Source organism: Oncorhynchus kisutch, linkage group LG11 (genome assembly GCF_002021735.2).
Source record: "Oncorhynchus kisutch isolate 150728-3 linkage group LG11, Okis_V2, whole genome shotgun sequence".
Classification (NCBI taxonomy): domain Eukaryota; kingdom Metazoa; phylum Chordata; class Actinopteri; order Salmoniformes; family Salmonidae; genus Oncorhynchus; species Oncorhynchus kisutch.
The window spans coordinates 67,944,708-67,967,835 of NC_034184.2; the positions used below are offsets into that span (position 1 = coordinate 67,944,708).

At 41.0% G+C, this 23,128-nt stretch overlaps 1 protein-coding gene across 1 annotated transcript; it reads right to left on the reverse strand.

Annotated features, from left to right (window-relative positions):
- Positions 1-45: 45 nt before the first annotated feature.
- On the reverse strand, positions 46-22,926 carry LOC109899359 (myosin-7-like). Its single transcript, XM_031836166.1, has 38 exons — positions 22,726-22,926; positions 22,253-22,396; positions 22,005-22,161; positions 21,895-21,922; positions 21,698-21,803; positions 21,150-21,242; positions 20,682-20,745; positions 20,493-20,591; positions 19,953-20,056; positions 19,728-19,866; positions 19,495-19,613; positions 18,955-19,104; positions 18,687-18,857; positions 18,195-18,504; positions 18,008-18,081; positions 17,639-17,844; positions 17,416-17,539; positions 16,372-16,508; positions 16,026-16,281; positions 15,540-15,782; positions 15,276-15,452; positions 15,028-15,173; positions 14,859-14,949; positions 14,377-14,766; positions 14,171-14,297; positions 13,954-14,072; positions 13,669-13,865; positions 13,321-13,504; positions 6,971-7,136; positions 6,748-6,872; positions 6,354-6,662; positions 6,040-6,243; positions 5,397-5,693; positions 5,148-5,252; positions 4,943-5,038; positions 4,715-4,849; positions 543-591; positions 46-167 (listed from the first exon to the last, which is right to left on the reverse strand). The coding sequence occupies exons 1-37, from the start codon at positions 22,924-22,926 to the stop codon at positions 571-573; spliced, it is 5,814 nt and encodes a 1,937-aa protein (XP_031692026.1). The 3' UTR covers positions 46-167; positions 543-570.
- Between the last annotated feature and the right edge of the window lie 202 nt (positions 22,927-23,128).

The following is a 23,128-nucleotide window of genomic DNA, read 5'->3' on the forward strand; positions in this document are numbered from 1 at the left end:
AACCTTTGGCATACAGGTAACATGTTACAAGCAATACACAGAGTGGGCTATTTAAATTGACTTTATTCTTCTCATGTTGCATGGAGAATAAAGAAAGACTAAAGCACTACAATCAATAGGTTTTCAGAAAGGTCCATCCGAGAGCTTCACTCTTCATCATGTCCTTTCTGTGACAAAGAAGATAAATAAAGGTTGAGAAAATGTCCTTCTGTATTTTCTGAAAAATGTCTTATTAAGTACTGTTCTTCATATAAATATTTCCATTAACTGTTCCAATAAATCATTTATTAAAACATTTTTGCTTGCCATAGCACAGAAAGTGACCACTGAAACCAAGATATGCTTTTGAAATAATGTTTGTGAACAATATTCCAATTCATATTTGATCCTGTCCTATACAATATATAAAGAATATGTAATGAATAATAGTATGGCTGTTGGACATCAAATACTTACAGAGCCATTGAGGTAGAGGCTGTTGTAATACATGAGGGAATTTAAAATTTTTAACCAATATAATGAATCTGATTGAAAGAACTAACCTGCGAGCCAGCATCACAGCTCTTGGCCTCACTCCTCATCCTTTCCTTTCTGTGACAGAGAAGATGGATGGATTATGAGAACATTTTAATTCTACTGTGTAATGGAAAACATTTTATACTGCCATTTACTGTGTCCTTAAAATATATGGGAAACTTCAAGAGGTATGTGAATTATGGTACACTATGAACATCATGCTGTCCCATACAGATAGTAAACGTATCTGATTCTCTTTACTGTGTAATAGCCAACACTAAGCTTTTACAAAATGTTTGTCGCAATAACGACCAATTAAAGCATTCAATAAACAGTCATATTTTTCTCTTCAACTACAGTATTACAGAAATGAGTAACAAATGTTAAAGCTGTTTGCCGCAAAGATTCAATGAGCAATCTAAAACGATTCTAGATTTAGCCCCAATTCTAACCCCGATATATCCTCAAAGCAACGGCGTCGAGGGAATTATCAAACCAAGCCAAATTGTATTAGACACATGCGCTGAAACAACAGGTAGACCTGACAGTGAAATGCTTACTTACGAGCCCCTAACCAACAATGCAGTTTAAAAAAGGGAACTCCAATCAAAAATCATTATCAGCTATGTTGGTCCTCGCCTGAGGTATTATTGATATAATTTGCCTATATTTTAAATACAATGATTTAGCCAACATGTTAATGGAAAATAAATCCATGACGCCATTCTGATTATTGTCATTCAATCAAAATGTCCCTTGATCTTGTCCTGTATAGTTTCAGAACACAATGGATGGCAGCAAATGAATAAACATGCATTGTTATCAATTATGAATAACAATATATACAGTTGAAGTCGGAAGTTTACATACACTTCGGTTGGAGTCATTAAAACTCGTTTTTCAACCACTCCACAAATTGTGGAGAAAAATGTTTTTTCAAAACTGGTTGAATGGTGTTACACCAGCCTTCGCTTTGGTTCCGCCTCCTGTCCAGCTCAGGCGTTTGGCATCGCCGCCCTTCTAGCTGCTGCCGAACCTACTGCTGGAAAACGCCCTTCACTCATCAACCCCGGACTTGTCTCATCATCATTACATACACCTGGTTCCAATCCCCACTCTATCACTGTATTTTCAGTTGAAGTCGGAAGTTTACATACTCTTAGGTTGGAGTCATGAAAACTTGTTTTTCAATCACTCCACAAATTTCTTGTTAACAAACTATAGTGTTGGCAAGTCAGTTAGGACAGCTACTTTGTGCACGACACAAGTCATTTTTCCAACAATTGTTTACAGACTATTTCACTTATAATTCACTGCATCACAATTCCAGTGGGTCAGAAGTTTACATACACTAAGTTGACTGTGCCTTTAAACAGCTTGAAAAATTCCAGGAAATGATGTCATGGCTTCAGTACCTTCTGATAGGATAATTGACATAATTTGAGTCAATTGGAGGTGTACCTGTGGATGTAACTCAAGGCCTACCTTCAAACTCAGTGCCTCTTTGCTTGACATCATGGGAAAATCAAAAGAAATCAGCCAAGACCTCAGAAAAAAATTGTAGAACTCCACAAGTATGGTTCATCCTTGGGAGCAATTTCCAAACGCCCGAAGGCACTACGTTCATCTGTACAAACAATAGTACACAAGTATAAACACCATGGGACCACGCAGCCGTCATACTGCTCAGGAAGGAGATGTGTTCTGTCTCCTAGAGATGAATGTACTTTGTTGCAAAAAGTGCAAATCAATCCCAGAACAACAGCAAAAGACCTTGTGAAGATGATGGAGGAAACAGGTATAAAAGTATCTTTATCCACAGTAAAATGAGTCCTATATCGACATAACCTGAAAGGCCGCTCAGCCACGAAGAAGCCACTGCTCCAAAACCGCCAAGAAAAAGCCAGACTACGGTTTGCAACTGCACACGGGGACAAAGATCGTACTTTTTAGAGAAATGTCCTCTGGTCTGATGAAACAAAAAATAGAACTGTTTGACCGTAATGACCATTGTTATGTTTGGAGGAAAAAGGGGAGGCTTGCAAGCCAAAGAACACCAACCCAACCGTGAAGCACGGGGTGGCAGCATCATGTTGTGGGGGTCCTTTGCTGTAGGAGGTGCAGGACTGGTGCACTTCACAAAATAGATGTCATCATGAGGGAGGAAAATTATGTGGATATATTGAAGAAACATCTCAAGATATCAGTTAGAAAGTTAAAGCTTGGTCGCAAATGGGTCTTCCAAATGGACAATGAACCCAAGCATACTTCCAAAGTTGTGGCAAAATGGCTTAAGGACAACAAAGTCAAGGTATTGGAGTGGCCATCACAAAGCCCTGACCTCAATCCTATAGAACATTTGTGGGCAGAACTGAAAAATCGTGCGTGAGCAAGGAGGCCTACAAATCTGACTCGGTTACTCCAGCTCTGTCAGAAGGAATGGGCCAAAATTCATCCAACTTATTGTGGGAGGCTTGTGGAATGCTACCCGAAACGTTTGACCCAAGTTAAACAATTTAAAGGCAATGCTACCAAATACTAATTGAGTGTATGTGAATGTCTGACCCACTGGGAATGTAATGAAAGAAATACACACTGAAATAAATCATTCTCTCTACTATTATTCTGACATTTCAAGTTCTTAAAATCAAGTGGTGATCCTAACTGACCTAAGACAGGGACTGGTTACTAGGATTAAATGTCAGGAATTGTGAAAAACTGAGTTTAAATGTATTTGGCTAAGGTGTATGTAAACCTCCGACTTCAACTGTATATAATGATAATATGAATAGCAAGTTGATTAAATATGCCTTAACGGTTTTCAAAGTTGAGGCTTTTTCATCTACAGTGCCTTCCAAAATGATTCATACCCCTTCGATTTCTTCACATTTTATTGTGTTACAGTGGGATTCAATTATATTTTTTGTCAACAATCTACTCAAAATGCTCTGATGTCAAAATGAAGAAAAAAACTTTTTTTAAAGATGAATACAAATTGGATAGCTAAATTATAGTCATTGCATAAATATTCAGCCCCTTTGTTTAGGCAAGCCTAAATAAATCCAGGAGTAGAATTTGTCTTAACTAATCACATGGACGTTTTTTTTATGACTAATCCTTCCTCTATCCCCCATACATCTGTAAGGTCCCTAAGTCAAGTATTGAATTTCAAGCACAGATTTAACTACAAAGACCATGGAGCTTTTAGAAAGCCTCATAAAGAAGGGCAGTGATTGGTAGATGGGTAACAATAACAAATCAGACATTGAATATCTCTTTAAGCATGGTCAAGTTAATATTTACTGAGGATGGATCAACAACATTGTAGTGAATCCACAATAATGACTTAAAAGAAAAATACAAATATACAGAATAAAATTAATTCTACAAAAAAACACAGCAAAGGAATATACTTTTTTTCCCAAATGTAAAGCCTTGTGATTGGGGCAAATACAACACATCACGGAGTACCAGCCTCCTTTTTTTATTTTCAAGCATTGTGGTGGCTGCATTATGGTATGAGTATGCTTGACATCGGCAAATAGTGGGTCATTTCTCAAGATATAAAGAATAAGGGGTTGAGCTAAGCACAGGCAAAATCCTAGAGGTAAACCTGCTTCAGTCTGCTTTACAACAGACACTGGGAGAGGAATTCATCTTTCAGCAGGACGATAACCTACAACACAAGGCTAAATCAAACCTGGAGTTGCTTACCAAGAAGACAAAGTGTTTTCCTGAGTGGCCAAGTTACGTTTTTGACTTAAATAGTCTTGAACATGTATGGCAAGACTTTAAAATAGCTGTCTAGCCTTGATCCTCAACATCTTGACAGAATTTGAATAATTATGAACAGAATAACAGAATAATGGGCTAATATTGCACAACCCAGGTGTGTAAAGCTCTTAAAGACTTAACCAAGAAGACTGAGGGGCTGTAATCGCTACCAAATATTTATTGACTCAGGGAGCTGAACACTTACATTTCTATTCATCTTTGACTTTACAGAGCATGTGTAGATTGTATGTGTATTTTGTGTAGATTGACAGAAAATTACAGTTCAATCTATTTTACTTCCACTTTGTAACACAATAAACTGTGAAGAAATCCAAGGGGTATGAATACTTCTGCAAAGATACGACAGAACAAGGGAAGTCCACAAATTATCCTTTAGGATTCTTGAAAAAGTAACTTTACTGACCTTGGATCCGGCATCACGACTCTTGGCTCTCATCTTGTTGACCTGAGACTCAGCAATATCAGCTCTCTCTTCTGCCTCATCCAGTTCATGCTGAATCTTACGGAACTTGCCCAAATTGGAATTGGCTTGTTCCTCCTGTGAAAAATGTTAAATACGATTTAAGTTTCTAGCAAACAAAACAATTAGAAAATTACAGATTCATCAGTTGGATGATAGAAGGTTACTTACAGCCTCCTCTGAAGTTCTCTTGTAGGATTTGACCTTCAGCTGCAGTTTGTCCACCAGGTCCTGCAGGCGGCTCAAATTCTTACGGTCTTCCTCAGTCTGCACACAAAAATAAGACAAAAAATAGTAATGCAGTAGATATATCTTACATTTCATTCTGAGCATGTTAATGTAATTGTGCATTGTCAAATTAAAGTATATAATGTACCTGGTATGTGAGCTCCTTGATGCGTCTCTCATATTTACGGACTCCTTTCACAGAATCACTGCTCCTCCTTTGCTCCAGTTCCACTTCAGTCTCTAGCTCTCTCACCTAGAAAGATATGATCGATGTTAACACAACATTTACATTTATTTTGATAGTAACCACTACTTTTAATTTTATAACTACAAATATGACTATAAATATGAATTGTGACATTGAATTAATAGAAGAGAATGTAGCTTAGACACTTACTCTGGCCTCCAGCTTCTGGATCTGCTTCTTGCCACCCTTCATGGCGATTTGTTCAGCTTCATCCAGGCGGTGCTGCAGGTCCTTGATGGTCTGCTCCATGTTCTTTTTCATGCGCTCCAGGTGAGCACTGGTGTCCTGCTCCTTCTTCAGCTCTTCTGCCATCATGGCAGCATCAGTAATGGCCTTCTTGGCCTTTTCCTCAGCATTTCTACACTCCTGCACGGCCTCCTCCACTTCATTCTGAAGCTGGGATGTGTCGCCCTCTAGCTTCTTCTTCTGGCTCAGTAGGCTGGTGTTCTACACACATATATATATGACAAATGATGTTTATATTACCTATACGTACCTCAAGTAGCAGACATTTAAAGATGGAATCCGTAGTAGGGGAAACATTGACACTGTCCTTCCAAACACCATTGTTTTGTTTTGTTGACAAAGCAGAGGTGAGGAGCGTTGCACAACATGGTACAGTACATTTGCTGCTGTTTTATTGTGCTTGCAATGACGTCCAAAGGGAAAAAACAGTGTTTTTCATTTGCAGTAACTACTTTGTTGTTGTAATATCGCAAACAGACGTGTCAGTTTCACCATTAAGGATTCCATCTTTAAGGAGAACACAAATTGTTATGTATTACCGACTTACCTGTGAGTGGAGCAGCTGAACTCTCTCACTAACATCCAGCAGTTCCTGCTCAGCCAGTTTGCGGCCTCTCTCAGTCTGCTCCACCAGGGCTCTTAGCTCATCCAGTTCAGCCTGCATCAGGTTGTTCCGTCTCTCCACAATGGCAATGTTCTCCTTCAGGTCATCATTGCTACGAAGAGCATCATCCAGCTGCAGTTGAGAATCCTGTAGAAAGAATCAATGACTTGACTATATTTATTTGTATTGTTTCACAATGTGTTTTTTTTTCTGAATGCACAAGCAATGTTTTTAATTCAGTGGTGTGGAAGTAATACCTTCAGATGGGAATGGAGACCCTTAAGTTGCTTCTGGGCCTCGGATGCCTGCCTGTTGGCCTGGCTGAGCTGGATCTCCATCTCATTGAGATCTCCCTCCATCTTCTTCTTCAGCCTGAGAGCTTCATTCCTGCTGCGAGTCTCTGACTCCAGGGAGCTTTGCAGGTTATCCACAACTCTCTGCTGGTTCCTCTTATTCATCTCCATTTCCTCATCCTTCTCCACCAGCTTCCGTTCAATGTCAGCTTTCACCTGATTGAACTCCAGCTGAGCTCTCAGGATCTTCCCTTCCTCATGCTCTAGGGAGGCCTATGAGAACACAGCCACCCATTGTTTGTAAAATCTTAATTAAATGTTGGCACTTTCACGATCTGTAAATGTTTTCTATTCTCACCTCAGCTTCCTCTAGAGCAGACTGTATCTCAGACTTCTCCTGCTCCAGCTGTTTACGGATCTTCTCCAGTTCATGGATGCTCTTTCCTCCTTCACCAAGCTGCTCAGTCATGTCAGAAATTTCCTCTGTGGAAAAATATAGTTGTACATCAGAATCTTTTCTCTATAACATATCTATATTTTATTGACTAAGTTTTATAGGCTATTATTTCTTATGCTCTGACCTTGGAGGTTCTTGTTCTCCCTCTTCATGGTCTCAAGATGATCCAGAGACTCCTCATAAGAGTTCTTGAGTTTGAAGAGCTCAGTGCTGAGAGATCTGGCCTCTTTCTGGGAGCTCTCCAGCTCAGTCTGTGACTCCTCAAACTTCTGCTTCCACTCAGCTAGGACCTGAAAGTCATACAGGTGTTTTAAGTGGTTTGAATACAGTGTATGATTAAGATAAAATATATGTGGAAGGACCACGAGAGGGCAGGCTCGGCTCACGGATAGTAGCCCAACAAAGCATGGGAGACAAGGTAACCAGAGGCAATTAAGCACAGCTGACAGTACTAATGACATATTCTCCTTCCCCTATAATAGAGTATGGAACCAGCAGATAGGGGGGAAAAACTATCTCTGGAAGGTTGTCAGCCGATGACATAGACCAAACGATTTAATTTGATTGCTTTTCTGATTTTCGTGACCAGGTTGCCTGCTGCTAGCTAGTCATAATGCTATGCTAGGCTATCGATAAACTTACAGAAATGCTTGTCTTGCTTTGGCTGTAAAGCATAATTTCAAAATCTGAGATGACAGGGTGATTAACAAAAGGCTAAGCTGTGTTTCACTATATTTCATGAATTTGAATATTTTCTAGAAAAAAATTTTGTCCGTTTTTTGTCCATTGCGTTATGCTAATTACTGTAGTTGATGACAACGCTCCCGGATCCGGAATGGGTAGTTACAAGAATTAAGCTAAGAGCGGCTGCTCACGCCATCTTACCTCGTCTCTCCAAGGAGGATGATATTGAGGCCTTCCTCATGACCTTCGAAAGGACGGCCACCTTGGAAGAATGGCCGCCCACAGAATGGGCGAGTGCATTAGCCCCTCTTTTTACCAGGGCGGCTCAGGAAGCCTATTTTGACCTGGATTCCCGCGAAGCTGCGGACTATGGGTGACTAAAAACCGAGATCCTGTCCCGGTACCAGTTGACTGCCAGAGGTAGGGCCGTAAAGTTCCATCAATGGACCTATACAGCTGATCAACCCGTCCGTGCCCAGATCTTCGCATTAATACGACTGACGAAACAGTGGCTAGAACCTGTAAAGGGAGGAGGACATTTAATAGAGACCCTCGTAGTGGACAAGATATTGAGGGAATTACCCAGTGACTTAAAAAGGGTTGTGGGGCAAGCCAACCCATTGTCAGCCGACGACATAGCCCAGGCGGTAGAAACATATCGGTCTACAGGGGAGTTGTTAAAAAGTGACAAGGAAGAATGGAAGAATTCTTCCAATCCCGTACCACGACTCACCCCGGCACGTCCGCCACCGAAACATCCAAACCCCCTCCGGAGGTGGGAGATGTCAGCCACCACACAGCAGGGTCGATGTTATAAATGTCAGTGTCCCGACCATTATGCCCCACAATGTCTTAGCAAGGACGAGCCCATGGTCATGGTCACGGAGTCATCACTGCCTACCCCCCCCCCCCCTGTTTTGAGGGGGCAGGATCAACACTGTTGGTTAGCAGAAATAGCCCCAGAGATTCCGGTTTGAGTCGAAGGACAAGATGTGGTAGCCATTCTCGACTCGGGAAGTATGGTTACGTTAGTAGAGGAGCGGATGGTGACCTCCGCAACACTGCTACCAGACAAAGTAGCCGTATCCTGTATCCATGGAGACACCCACTATTACCCCACTGTGAATCTGCCTATTCTCACTCCAAAAGGAAGGTGTACAGGGAAAGTGCCCCAGCTGCAGGTGCCATCATTGATCGGGAGAGACTGTCACTTATATAAGGAGCTTCGGCAGATGACGTTATGCACGGGAAGAAGGGGGACAGGAAAGAAGAGAAAATCCAAGCCCGAGGTAGTAGTCCTAGAAGGAGACATAGCCGCGTCCTCGTCCTCTGCAGCAGAGGAAGAAATAGCGACCCAACGTTTACGACAGATATTCCAGGAAACCACCGATGAAGACACCTGTGAAGGGTTATACACAACGCAGGAAGGAAGGAGCAACCATGCACTAAGGGATATATTTGAAGCTCCATCCGAGGAGGGAACCTGGAAGGGATTCTCCTAGGTCACCCCTGATGGGGATGGGGAACAACCTCCACATCCCTCTACCGAGGTCGACCTGCCCCAGGAATTAAAGGGACAGTTCGGCACCTCGCAGCATAGAAACCCAGACCTAAGGGAGGCCATGAGGAAGGTGAAGCTGATCGACGGGAGGAACGTCGACGGATCAGGTGAGCCCCCTCTTCCTTACTATGCAATCAGGCGGGGTCTCTTATACTGGGTCGTACGATGAAGGGGGGAAAACCAGGAATTACTAATGGTGCCTAGACCATACAGGGATACAGTTCTACAGTTAGCCCATTCCCACGTCCTAGGAGGACACCTGGCACGAGACAAGACTATTGACAGAATCATGCAGAGATTCTATTGGTCCCGGGTCACCCGGGATGTGGCCAGGTATTGTAGGACGTGTGATCAATGTCAACGTACAGCTTCCATGGCCACACCTACGTAACCCTTTGATTCCTCTCCCCCTTTGAACGCATAGCTATGGACCTCATAGGACCCCTCCCAAAATCCGGCAGAGGACACGAGTACATCCTAGTGGTTATAGATTACGCTACCAAGTTCCCGGAGGCCATACCCTTGCGTAACATGTCGTCAAAGGGAATTGCCAAGGAGTTATTCATGATCTTCTCTCGTGTGGGCCTCCCCAAGACGATCTTAACCGATCAGGGAACCCCGTTTATGTCCCGGTTGATGAAGGACTTGTGTCGGTTATATCAGGTTCAACAGATATGTACAAGCATATTCCACCCTCAAACAGACGGGTTGTGTGAACACTTGAACAATCGATTAATAGCATGTTGAGAAGAGTGGTGTCCCGAGACGGGAAAAACTGGGACATGCTTCTCCCACACTTAATGTTTGCCCTGCGAGAAGTACCCCAGGCATCCACTGGATTCTCTCCGTTTGAATTGCTCTATGGCAGACCCTGTCGAGGGATCCCCGACTTAGCCAAGGAGACCTAGGAGACCCAACCATGCCCCTTTCGATCCACAATAGAACATATTACCCTGATGAGAGACCACCTGTCAGCAGTGTGGCCCATAGTCAAGGAGCATATGGAGAAGGCACAAAGGACCCAAGGCCGGGCCTATGATAAGTCCGCGACCCCCCGTGAGTTCACCGTGGGAGAGAAAGTGATGGTGCTCGTGCCCACGGCCGAACATAATTTGCTGGCGCAGTGGAGGGGGCCCTACGAGGTAATGAAAAGGGTCTCACCGGTCAATTACCTCATCAAGCAACCTGACAGGAGGAAGAAGGTCCAACATAAACCTGTTGAAGACGTACCATGGACGAGAGGAGGAGGTGGCTTTGATGGCCCTGGCTTCCAGGTTAAGAGAGCAGGTGTTAAGAAGCGTTGTTTGGCGGGTTATGTTTCAGAGGATGCATGACTCTACCGTCGCCTCTCCTGAGCCCATTGGGGAGTTGCAGCCATGAGACAAGATCGCAATTGGATAACACAAAATTGGGGAGAAAAAGGGGGTAAAAATATAAATATGCAGTACATAAAATCTGCAGCACAACAAAAATGTCCCTATTAATGACCTCCATCTCATCTGATCCATACTACTAATCATCTATTTTCTGTGACAAAGGTTTTTATAGATGAAATAGTATTTATTTAATATATTTTCATAGTCCCTTATTCGTTATGATTAATTTGCATGTACCCCTTTAAGAGCTTCAAGCGAATCCATACTATAAATATTTTGTTTCTCTCTGTAAATTAGGTACTTAGATTAAAATTGGTTTGGGTGAGAGTAGAACGTTTTTTCTGCATTGTAAAGGTGCAACCACGGATACAAAACTATACTCTGCCTGTTTCTATGGCAGAGGCTATGATACACAGCTAAGCATAATCAAACTTGCCTGTGCTAATGGTTTCTCACAAGGCGAAGTAAAATGATACAAATGACTTTGAAATTCAAATGGATTCAATTGCGATTTTGGGGGGGGGGGGTTGTAATTGGCCTAAACACAATACCCCGTACTGTCAAAATGGAATTATGTTTCACAAAATTTGTACAAATTCATTAAAAATGAAAAGCTGTCTTGGGTCAATAAGTATTCAACCCTTTTGTTATGGCCTAAATAAGTTCAGGAGTAAAAATGTGCATAACAAGTCACATAATAAGTTGCATGTGTGCAATAATAGTGTTTAACAGGATTTTTTATCACTACCTCATCTTTTTACCCCACACATACAATTATATGTAAGGTTCCCTCAGTGCAGCAGTCAATTTCAAACCGATTCAACCACAAAGACTAGGGAAGTTTTCCAATGCCTCGCAAAGAAGGGCACCCATTGGTAGATGGTTACAAATACAAAAAGCAGACATCGAATATCTCTTTGAGCATGATGAAGTTATTCACGTGTATCAAAACACCCAGTCACTACAAAGATACAAACATCCTTCCTAACGCAGTTGCCTGAGAGGAAGGAAACCGCCAAGCGATTTCACCGTGAGGCCAATGGTGACTTTAAAACAGTTAGAGTTTAACGGCTGTGATAGGAGAAAACTGACAATGGATCAACAACATTGTACTTACTCCACAATACTAACTTATTTGGCAGAGTGAAAAGAAGGAAGCCTGTACAGAATAACACTCCAAAACATGCTTCCTGTTTGCAACAAGGCAGTAAAGTAATACTGTAAAAAATGTGGCAAAGCGCTTAACTTTTTTTCCTGAAGTGTTATGTTTGGGGCAAATCCAATAGAACACATTACTGAGTACCACTCTCCATATCTTCAAGCAAAGTGGTGGCTGCATCATGTTATGGATATGGTTGTAATCATTAAGGACTGGGGGGTTTTGGGGGGATAAAAATGAAACGGATTGGAACTAAGCACAGACAAAATCCTAGAGGAAGATGAAATCACCTTTCAGCAGGCCAATAAAACACAAAGCCAAATCTACAGTGGAGTTGCTTACCAAGAAGACGTGAAGTGAATGTTCCAGAGTGGCCGAGTTACAGTTTTTACTTAAATCAACTTGAAAATCTATAGCAAGACCTGAAAACGAATTGACAGCACTTGAAGACTTTTAAAACACTAATGGGCAAATGTTGCACAATCCAGGTGTGGAAAGCTCTTAGATTTACCCAGAAAGACTCACAGCTGTAATCCCTGCCAAAGGTACTTCCACAAGGTATTGACTCAAGGTTCTAAATACTTATTTAAAGGAGATATTTCTGTATTTCATTTTCAATACATTTTGCAAAGATTTCTGGAAACATGTTTTCACTTTGTTATTAGACAGTGTGGTGAAGAAGGCACAACAACACCTCTTCAACCTTTTGAGAGCATCCTGTCAGTCTGTTTCACTGCCTGGTATGGCAACTGCACCTCTCGCAGGGCTTTCCAGAAGGTGGTGCGGTCTGCCCAACGTATCACCTGGGGCACACTACCTGACCAGGACACCTACAGCACCCGATGTCATAGGAAGGCCAAACAGATAATCCAGGATATCAACCACCCGAGCCACGGCCTGTTCACCCCGCTATCATCCAGAAGGCGAGGTCAGTACAGGTGCATCATAGCTGGGACAGAGAGACTGAATAACTGCTTCTATCTCACGGCCATCAGATTATTAAATAGCCATCACTAACCGGCTACCACCTGGTTACTCAACCCTGCACCTTAGAGGCTGCTGCCCTAAAGTATATACATACACATGGAATCACTGGTCACTTTAATGATGGAACACTAGGCACTTTAATATTGTTTACATACTGCTTTACTCATTTCGTATGTATATACTGTATTCTATTCTACTGTATTTTAGTCAATACCACTCCTACATTGCTCGTCCTAATATTTATATATTTCTTAATTCCATAATTTTACTTTTAGATTTGTATGTATTATTGTGAATTGTTAGATACTTCTGCACTATTGGAGCTAGGAACACGAGGATGTCGCTATACCCGCAATAACATCTGCTAAATATGTGTATGTGACCAATGAAATTTCATTTGATTTGACATTTTCACTTTGTTATTATCGGGTATTGTGTGTAGATGGGTGATTTTTAAAATATTTTTTATTCATTCCTTTTGAATTCAGGCTGTAACACAACTAAATGTGGAATACATCAAGTGGTATGAATACTTTCTGGAAGCACCACCAAAATCAAAATTCCATGTGCATTCCAAAGGACACGTTTATAAGTGAGTGTTCCAAAAATGTACCATTTGAAAACCACTGCACCAGGCTAACTGCCGCCCCTCATGTACTATAATGAAGCCTAATAGGACTTGTGTATTCCGTACGTGTTTTTCTTACCTTGTCAAAGTTCCTTTGCTTCTTGTCCAGAGAGGCAGCAGCTGCATTGGATCTCTCCACATCCACCATGAGATCTTCAATCTCATTCTGGAGTCTGTGTTTAGTCTTCTCTAGGGATGAACATTTAGCATTTACAGCTTCCACAGCTTCCTCTGCATCCTGCAGACGCTGAGCCAGTTTCTTCCTAGATTGACATAGATGAGAAACACATTTCTAAACAGCTTTCTAATATATAATGGTTGTGTAACAGGTAATCAATGTATTCTTCATCATGTACTTTTGTGTATCGCTCATTCAGCCAAGGTTCAATAGCCTGAAAAGTAAGAGAAAGTAATAAAACATCCTTACTTTGCGTCCTCAAGCTCTTCAGTCTTCTGGATGGCATCAGTTTCATACTTGGTTCTCCACTGAGCCACCTCAGCATTAGCCTTGGACATGCCACGCTGCAGCTCAGACTTGGCCTCCTGCTCCTCCTCATACTGCTCCCTCAGCAGATCTGAGTCATGGCGAGCAGACTGCACTGCATGGGCAAGTGCGTTCTTGGCCTGGTAAGGACATTTAAAAAATAATCTGTGATTATGCCTGAAGATGAATGTAGTTAGATAAGAGACACTGCATTCTTTGTATAAATACCTTGACTTCCTCCTCCAATTGTCTCTTTAGGTCTTCAATCTGCTGAACGTTGGACTGCTTACCTCTGGTCAGTTGAGAGACCAGAGAGTCCTTCTCCTCCAACTGTCTGGCAAGTTCACCTGTTTTCATGCAATTCAAATTATTTTAAATGATATTAATTAATCAGGTTATTTATTGTGGCTGTTCATGTGAATGTTCAGATTTTTTGTTAATATACCATTCTCAGTTTGAAGCTTTGCTTTCTGCATGGTAAAATCATTGATGGATCGCTGTCCTTCCTCAGCTTTTGTCCTGTATTCACTCATCTGGTCCTCCAGAGTGCGACACATTTTCTCGAAATTTGTCTAAAACAGATTTGTTTTTGAAATACAGAACAGCGACAAAAAGCATATATTTTATAGATTGATCAATGGTAACACATACTTTGGACTTCACCATCTGCTCCATGTTGGAGACCACATCATCCAGCTCCAGCCTGAGCTCACTCTTCTCTTTCTCCAGCTTCTGCTTCACTCTCTGAAGGTTGTCAATCTGTTCTCCCAGGTCAGCTACACTGTCAGCATTTTTCTTCCTTAGAGTGGCAGCTGTAGCCTCATGCTGCAGGGTAGCCTCTTCAAGGTCTCTGCGCACCTTCTGGAACTCAGCCTCCCTCTTCTTGTTCATCTCAATCTGGGTAGCAGTGGCTCCACCAGCCTCCTCCAGCCTCTCACTGATCTCTTCTAGCTCTCTGGACAAGTCTGCCCTCTGTTTCTCCACCTTGGCACGGGCAGCTCTTTCAGCCTCCAGCTCTTCCTCTAATTCCTCAATGCGGGCCTGAAATGTTAGGATTTCAAATGTTCTGGTAAGATGAGAACATAAGCATATGTAACAGAAAGATTCCCTTTTCAACAATGCCATTGAAATACCTGCAGCTCCTTCAGTTTCTTCTGAAGCTGGGCACCCAAAGCCTGCTCATCCTCAATCTTGCTGTTGAGTTGGCTCATCTCAAAGTCCTTCCTGATAAGTAAATAACACATTTGAGCACTTTCTGTAAAATAACTATTCATGATATTTTGTGGGTTTGTGGGATCTTACTTCTTCATTCTCTCCTCCAGCTGCTGCTTGTCATTCTCCAGGTCCATTAGGCTCTCCTGGGTCAACTTTAAATCTCCCTCCAGCTTTCTCTTGGCTCTCTCAAGGTCCATTCTCACCTTCTTCTCTTGCTCCAGAGACCCTTCAAGCTAATAAAGGATATATTAAACAACATTCGGAGTCAGCAATTTACTGTAGCGTATTTTTAGGATATTTGTTGTACTTTTTGTGAATTACTATTTGATACTCACATCATCAACTTGCTGTTCCAGTTTGGCTTTGGCCTTGGTCAGCGTGTTGACTTTGTCCTCCTCACTCTGCAGGTCATCCAGCGTTTGTTGATGAGCCTCTTGCAGAGCCTTCTTCTCCTTGGTCAGCTTGGCAATGATTTCGTCCAGAGCTGCCATCTCCTCAGTAAGGTTTTTAACCTTCGGAAACAGAACAGTGTCATTACACTTTTATCCAAACCACTTAATTGGAATTTTAACATCACAAGAATAAAGATAAACCATTACCTTGTTCTCTGTGGCATGCTTTTCCTTCTCCACTTTAGCCAGAGTGAGCTCCAGATCATCAATGTCCTTCTTGAGTTCTGAGCACTCATCCTCCAGCTTCCTCTTCTTAGCAGTTAGCTCTGAATTCATCTCCTCCTCATCCTCCAGTCTTTCTGTCAGCTCTTTGGCTTTGGCCTCAAGCTGGATTTTGCTTTTGATCAGACCCTCACATCTCTCTTCAGCATCAACAATAGTGTCTTCTTGCTGTCAAGAAGTATATCAAATTCTCCAATGCTCAGAAGTTTGTTTGGAGGCAAAATATTTGGACACTACAAATGATTGACAAATTCTCCACTGATTGTCTGTATAAATTTAGAAAATAATGTCTCTTTCTCTCTGTTTTTCCATTTCTCTTGTTAGCTCTTAGCTTAAAGCTAACTAGAAAGGCAATTTTGACCCAATATGTGACTGCAGCAAAGTAACTGTAGTGCAGTTAATGTTACTCACAGTTTGGACAGCGAGCTGCAGGTCATTCTTCTCTTGGAGAAGGGAGACCATCTTCTCTTCCAGCTCCTTTCTACGAGCTTCGGATTTAGCATAAGCCTCTTTAAGCTTCAGGAATTCTTCCTTCATGTTGGCCATCTCCTTCTCAGTCTCTGCTGACTTCAGCAGAGGTTTGATCTTGAAGTACAGCTTCATCCAGGGCCAATTCTTGACACCCATGAAGGCACGAATGTTCCATTGGATCACAAGCAAGGCATCCCTGCAACATTTTTTATAAAATATGGTTAATACAACTGTTCCTCACCCCTAACATATCCTCTGCAAAAGTTTAAGCTAATATAATTTCTACCTGCGGTCAACCATTTTCTGGAACTCAATTCTGGCAAGTAGACCACGTGATCTGGCCTGGAATGCAGTGATGATAAGAGCGAGACGATCGTCTCTCATCTCCTCAAGTAGACCCAGGAGACCAGCCTTGAAGAACACCTGAAGATACACAAAGGCCATAATGTGGTGCTTAGATCTTCTTGTATTTGGTAGGATTGTATTTTTCTAAATCATCTGAATGTGGTGTACCCCAGATTTACAAAACTTGGCAGTCATGTTTAGATTGCTGATTTCTTGCTTCTGTAAGGAAATGGCACAAGTTGACCACCATTTTTCCTGTTATCAGCATAAGTTTTTATAACTTCAGACCCAGCATGTTGATCAAGAGTTATTACATTTTAAGGTCTTTAAAAATAGAAAGTCCATCTCAAACCGTTTGGCCACAATTGCTTTCTGTAGATCTGAATCGACTACATTTTGGACCTATACCAAGTATAAATGTGTATTTCTTGACTTGACCCATTTGCCCTACAGACAGATGACATGAGGTAAGCATGAACAGTTATATACTAGCAGTTATTTCAAGAGGCATTGTTCAGGTTGGCTGGATGGTGGTGCATTGGTAGTATACTGCTTAGACCCCATAATTACTGCTACTTTTCCATCCTGCAATTTATGCTGCTTTCATTACCGAGTGGGAATTTACCAGTTGTGAAGTCATAAATACCAGAAGGTGGATGCATTCACGTGATTTGAACTCGATGAGAAACAGCGAGTGGTTAATGGCCAACAAGCTGCGTAATCCATAAACTAAAAGTAAAGCTATCATGCTCGTTTAAAAAAAGTATCGTTTTTAACATATTAATAGATTTATTTTTATAAATAATGTTTTGTCTGATAGTGCTGTTTGAGGTCATTTCCCAGTTGTATGGGCATTCAAGTGGACATTTCTGGGTCGTATTTCTGGGTCGTATTTCTGGGTCGTATTTCTGAGTCGTATTTCTGAGTCGTATGTGGAAAATTCCCACTTCCTACTTGGTTACAAACGCACCATTAGATAATTTACCTTAGTGTGTCCTAATCTGTACTGGGTGTGGTCAATATCCAAAGAGCCCAACAGTTTTTCTGATGCCTTCATGTTGTCCATGAACTGACCCTCAGGGATAGCATTTGGATTGAGGATGCGGTATCTGAATTTAAATCAGAAAGCAATTATCTTTAAAAATGGAACACCTGAATAGGTAAACAGTTGAATTTATTTAGGAAAGGAAATGAATAATTAGTTTTACCTTTGTTTGAAGTCAGCATACAGGATTCTGTTGGGGAAGCCCTTTCTGCAGATCCTGATGCCTTCCAGCACACCGTTACAGCGCAGCTGGTGCATGACCAGAGGATTCTCCATGGCCCCAGGAGTCTTGGTCTCGTTGGGGATGATGCAACGCACAAAGTGGGGGTGAGTAGACCTCAAGTTGGTCATGAGTTTACCCAAGTTCTCCTGTCAGTATGACAAATGTAGAATTTTCCATCAGTGAATGAGTCTCCCAAGTACCTCACGAGTCACAGCGGCATTTAATGCTAACATGCCAATCCATCTCAAGAATAGTGCAAACATAATACATTTGTTAGTTAGAAATATATTGATTTACGCTCAGATTTACCCTGTGCAATGCAGACACAGTCTGGAAGGAAGAGCCTTTCTTCTTTTTTCCTCCAGCCGCTTTTTCTTCAGGTGCTGGATGATAATGAAATAACTATTTAAATATATTATTATTACTACTATCATATACTGTGGATTGTTATTTATTTGAGTGTGTTGTAGTCGTTGCTGATATAAACACATAGTACCTCCTTCTGCACCAGCATAGTTTGCAAATAGGTTGGCCAGGAACTTAAGACTTGACTTCTGGAACAGTCCAACCACAGTCTCATTCAGGGGGTCCTTGTTCTTCACCAGCCAGTTACCAATGTTGTAGTCAACAATGCCAGCATAGTGAACCATGGAGAAATGGGCCTCTGGTTTACCCTTAACAATCCTAGGCTTCTGGAAGCATGCATTTTTGCCCAGATGCGTATCATACAGCTTAGCTTTGAATGTATTATCACTGGCCTTGGGGAACATGCACTCCTCTTCAAGGATGGACATGATACCCATGGGCTAGTGGAAGGAATGAATGAAAATTAATTAACGTTAAGGGAAAAGCATTGTGAATAAATATCAGAATAATTTGTAATGGAAGGACATTTATGAAGACTGTCCTTTGTCTGTCCTTTCCTAAGTAATCTCAAAGATTACTTAGGATACATCATATAAACTACTGTACAACTGAAGATACCAACCCTTTCAATGAGGTCAATGCAGGCAGCCAAGTCCATGCCAAAGTCAATGAACTCCCAGACGATGCCCTCTTTCTTATACTCTTCCTGCTCCAGCACAAACATGTGGTGGTTGAAGAACTGCTGCAGCTTCTCATTAGTGAAGTTGATGCACAGCTGCTCAAAGGTGTTGAACTGAAATAGAAGTTCACAGTTACTTTATGTTGTCAGCTGTAATGTTCTAGATGAATTGTTTTGTGTCCTTTTTATCAAATTTACATCAAACACTCACCTCAAAGATCTCAAAGCCAGCAATGTCCAGCACACCAATGTAGTGCTGACGAGCGTTCTTAGTGTCCAGAGTAAGGTTGATTCTTATCACCATCCAAAGGAACATGTTCTCATAAATTTTCTTTGCCAGTGCACCAATAGAGTAGTACACCTACAAAATATTGAGAAAAGAAAATACCGAAACATAGCCTCAACATAGGGACAGTTTCCTAGACATAGGATTTTTTTTTTGTAAAACATTTCTTTCCCTTTATTTAACTAGGCAAGTCAGTTAAGAACACATTATTATTTACAATGATGGTCTTCACCGGGAAGACGCTGTGCCAATTGTACGCCACTCTATGGGACTCCCAATCATGGCCGGTTGTGATACAGCCTGGATTTGAACCAGGGTGTCAGTAGTGACGCCTCAAGCACTGAGATGCAGTGCCTTAGACCGCTGCGCCACTCTGACTCATTCTGGACTAAAAAGCTCAATGGGGAATTACAGGTATGAACATAGATTTATTTGGAATATTATTTCATTTTTTGGGAGACTCACCTGGTTGACATTCTGACCTTTGGTGACCCACTCATTTCCTACTTTGACCCTTGGGTTACACAGCCCCTTGACCAGGTCAGCAGAGTTCAGACACATCAGATATGCAGCTTTGTCAAGATCTAGAATGGCAATGTTTTATGATTGGTAGAGGCAATCTAACTGATTTTAGATTTTCAGATTTTTCAAACACTACTGCATACTGAAGTGAGAGGTTTTAAATCCTCAGCACTCACCCTCAGTGCCATCTGCCTCTGCTTGCTCCTCCCGCTGTTTATTCTTGAACTTCATGTTGCCGTAGTGCATGATGGCACCAACCAGCTTATACATGCCATTCTTCTCCTCTTGGGAGAAGCCCAGCACATCAAAGGCATCCTAGTCCCAAATTAAATGTAATTGTTTTGCATTGCAGAAGGGGTTGGAATATTATTGCATATAGAGTATATAGATATATTACTCACATCAGTAGCCATTAGCTCATCTGAATCATTAATGGAAGTTACAGCAATCTCTCCTTGGGAGATGAAGGCATAGTCATAGGGATTGCTTGTGATGAGTAGCATTTCTGAAAATAATTGAACAGCTCAGTTTATGTGTGTTCATGCTGTGGTATAGATCATAACATAATATACTCAGTATTAGGGTTGGGGTCAATTAGAAAATTGGCATTGTTTTAAAAACAAGTAATATTATAAATAGCCAGGACTACAAATTTGGCATCATCAAGTTTGGAAAAACTTCAGCTGGAAATTGTTTTGTGTGCATTGAATATTTGTGTTTTGTGCTTAATAAGCATTTCAATAATTGTACCTTTCTCGTTGACAAAGAAAATGTTAAAAATCCCATTCTGTTATGAGTTTTGCAGTGGGGAGAAAAGGGGTAACACACTGCCTGGGCTGGCTGTGCTGCGTCATAAGAATTGAATTGGATTTCATCTCGAAATGTTCAGTTTAATCCAGAATTGACCTCAACCCTATTCAGTTTGATGTTTCAATACTCACCCAGAAGTTCTGGTTTCTGTTGGGACAGGATCTGATAGAAGATGTGATAGTCTCTCTCAGCCTTGAGCTGGAAAGTGACACGTGACTTCTCCAGAAGATCTGATCAGTATGGAAAAGTGCTTTTGGTATTAATGTGTCTCCTGTCAAAGAGATCTGTTCAAGCCTGGGCAAATTGAGTGTTGTACTCACAAGTCTCAATGTCAGCAGACGAAAGCTTCCCAGTGACTCCAAAATGAATTCGGATGAATTTGCCCTGTAAGTTATTTTCAAAGCAGAAATGAATAATCACATTAGATCAGAGTTCAAGTAGTATTTGTTTTCTTTTTGAATACCTTAAGTGCACATGATTGAGCTTGCATGGTGTAATGGAACTTATGGAATAGTCCTACAAGTTTAAATTCCACCTATCTGGTTCTCTAGGCAAACTCAATCAAACACTGAAAGTATTTAAAAGAAAACAAATACTGTTGCACACATACAGTCCCAAAAGATTAGCTGATGGACCTGAGGAAGTTTAGCTGACGTCATGACATCTACTAATTATATCCTAATAGAATTCAGATTATAATAAAATTCAAACACAGACAATAACAGATAAGATGACCATGTATGATAAGATTGAAATGATATTTGACAAACAAACAAGACCAAACTTACGAATCGGGAGGAGTTGTCATTCCTGATGGTCTTGGCATTACCAAAAGCCTCCAGGGCAGGATTGGCCTGGATGATTTGATCCTCCAGGGTCCCCTACAACCCAACAACCACACAGTGTTAAAATGCTGCCATAAAGATCTTTATGAACTAAAACATTTTTTTCATCAACATATGCTCATTCAACCATGAAGAATGTTGCTGGTGTGGAAAATGATGCAGTTTTAGAGTTTCAAAGTAAATATTCTGCAATTCTATACATTTTGCCATGACAATCAATGTGGGCCACATGCCATGACAATTTGGGAATTTTAGGTTCTCCCTGACTGTAGTTTTTATTTGAGTGATTGTTAGTTCTCAAAGATGATCATATTGAAAAATATTATGCTCCATTATCTTTTCTCCATACTTTATATCTGGTTTTAGTCATTTAAGTCTACACTGAAAACGATCCCCAATTATTATTATTAAAAATGAATATAAAATAAAAAATGTTTTGTGTGGGACATGATTTAGCAGTAGCGGTATTCCACATTTGCATTCTATTTGACCTTTTTTTCTTCTGATACACTTTTCTTTCCACTAACAGCAGCAATGCTGGCGAAGTACTGGATGACTCTCTTGGTGTTAACAGTCTTTCCAGCACCGGATTCTCCACTGGAATTGAAAATACAAATGTTAATGTCTCAGGATTTATCTGAATTTTAAATAGCCTCAAATCAAATCAGCATTGGTTTGATGTACTTACGTGATAAGGACAGACTGATTTTCCCTGTCTGTTGAAAGAAAACAGACAGTAAATTTGTCATTTTCCAAATGTAATTTTTCATGTTAATGTAAATGAAAGTTCTATTTTACCTGACAACATGTACTGGTAGGCATTGTCAGAAATGGAGAAGATGTGAGGTGGAGCTTCACTCCTCTTCTTGCCTCTGTATGCGTTGACAACAGACTGATCGTACACTGGCAGCCATTTGTATGGGTTGACAGTGACACAGAACAGCCCTGAGTAGGTCTGTGGAAGACAAGGGGATGCATATTTAGTTTAATTCATTTGAATGAATGATTGATTTAATGGAGATATTAGCATACAGGTCATTGCTTACATAGATCATCCAGGCTGCGTAACGCTCTTTGAGGTTAAACAGCACAGCGGGCTCGTGCAGGAAGGTGAACATCGCCATGTCCTCAATTTTATCAAACTTTGGCGGGTTCTGGGGGTGGACATCGTCCTCCTTCACAGTAACAGTCTGAAAGAATAGCAAATTCAACTGTTTTGTTACATTTTAAGGTGTAGAGACAAATCCTAACTTGAGATTGATTACACACAGTGTTGAATTTTTGCAAATTATACATTTACATGTTATGCCTGATTTGCATGAAAGTTAAAGATCTCATGTTAGGATTCGGCTTTTTCATTTTCTCTTGTGAGAAAAAATGTAATTTTAAAAAGAACATAACTCAATTCAGTTTATAACTAATAGTTCATCAATCATGGAGTTATCGTAGTAGAAAAATGTATTATTTTGTGATTTTCCAGGTCATATATTTTCAGAATGTTTTTCACCAAAATATTTACCTTTCCAAACTCTGTATCAGCGGTGACTTTAGCCCCATCTCTGCTGGTGATTGTGGCCTTGACGTATTCTACCTCAGGGTCAGGCACATAGCACTCTCTCTTTATGTCAAAGGGTCTAGTCTGGCATTCCATACGCTCCTTGTCTGATTTACGCAGATAGGGCGCTGCGACGCCAAACTCTGCCATCAAACTGTCCCCCATTCTTAATTCTGTAAAGGCAGGAACAGAGCATTGAATACATACATATGTACATATTACATACATTACAGTACAAGGTTTGAGTTAATGAAGTCCCAAACTCTGCCATCAATGCATCCCCCATTCTTAAATCTATACAGGTATGTGTGTATCTATAATTGTTAGGTTCAATTATCAGTCACATTTATTTATAAAGCCCTTTTTA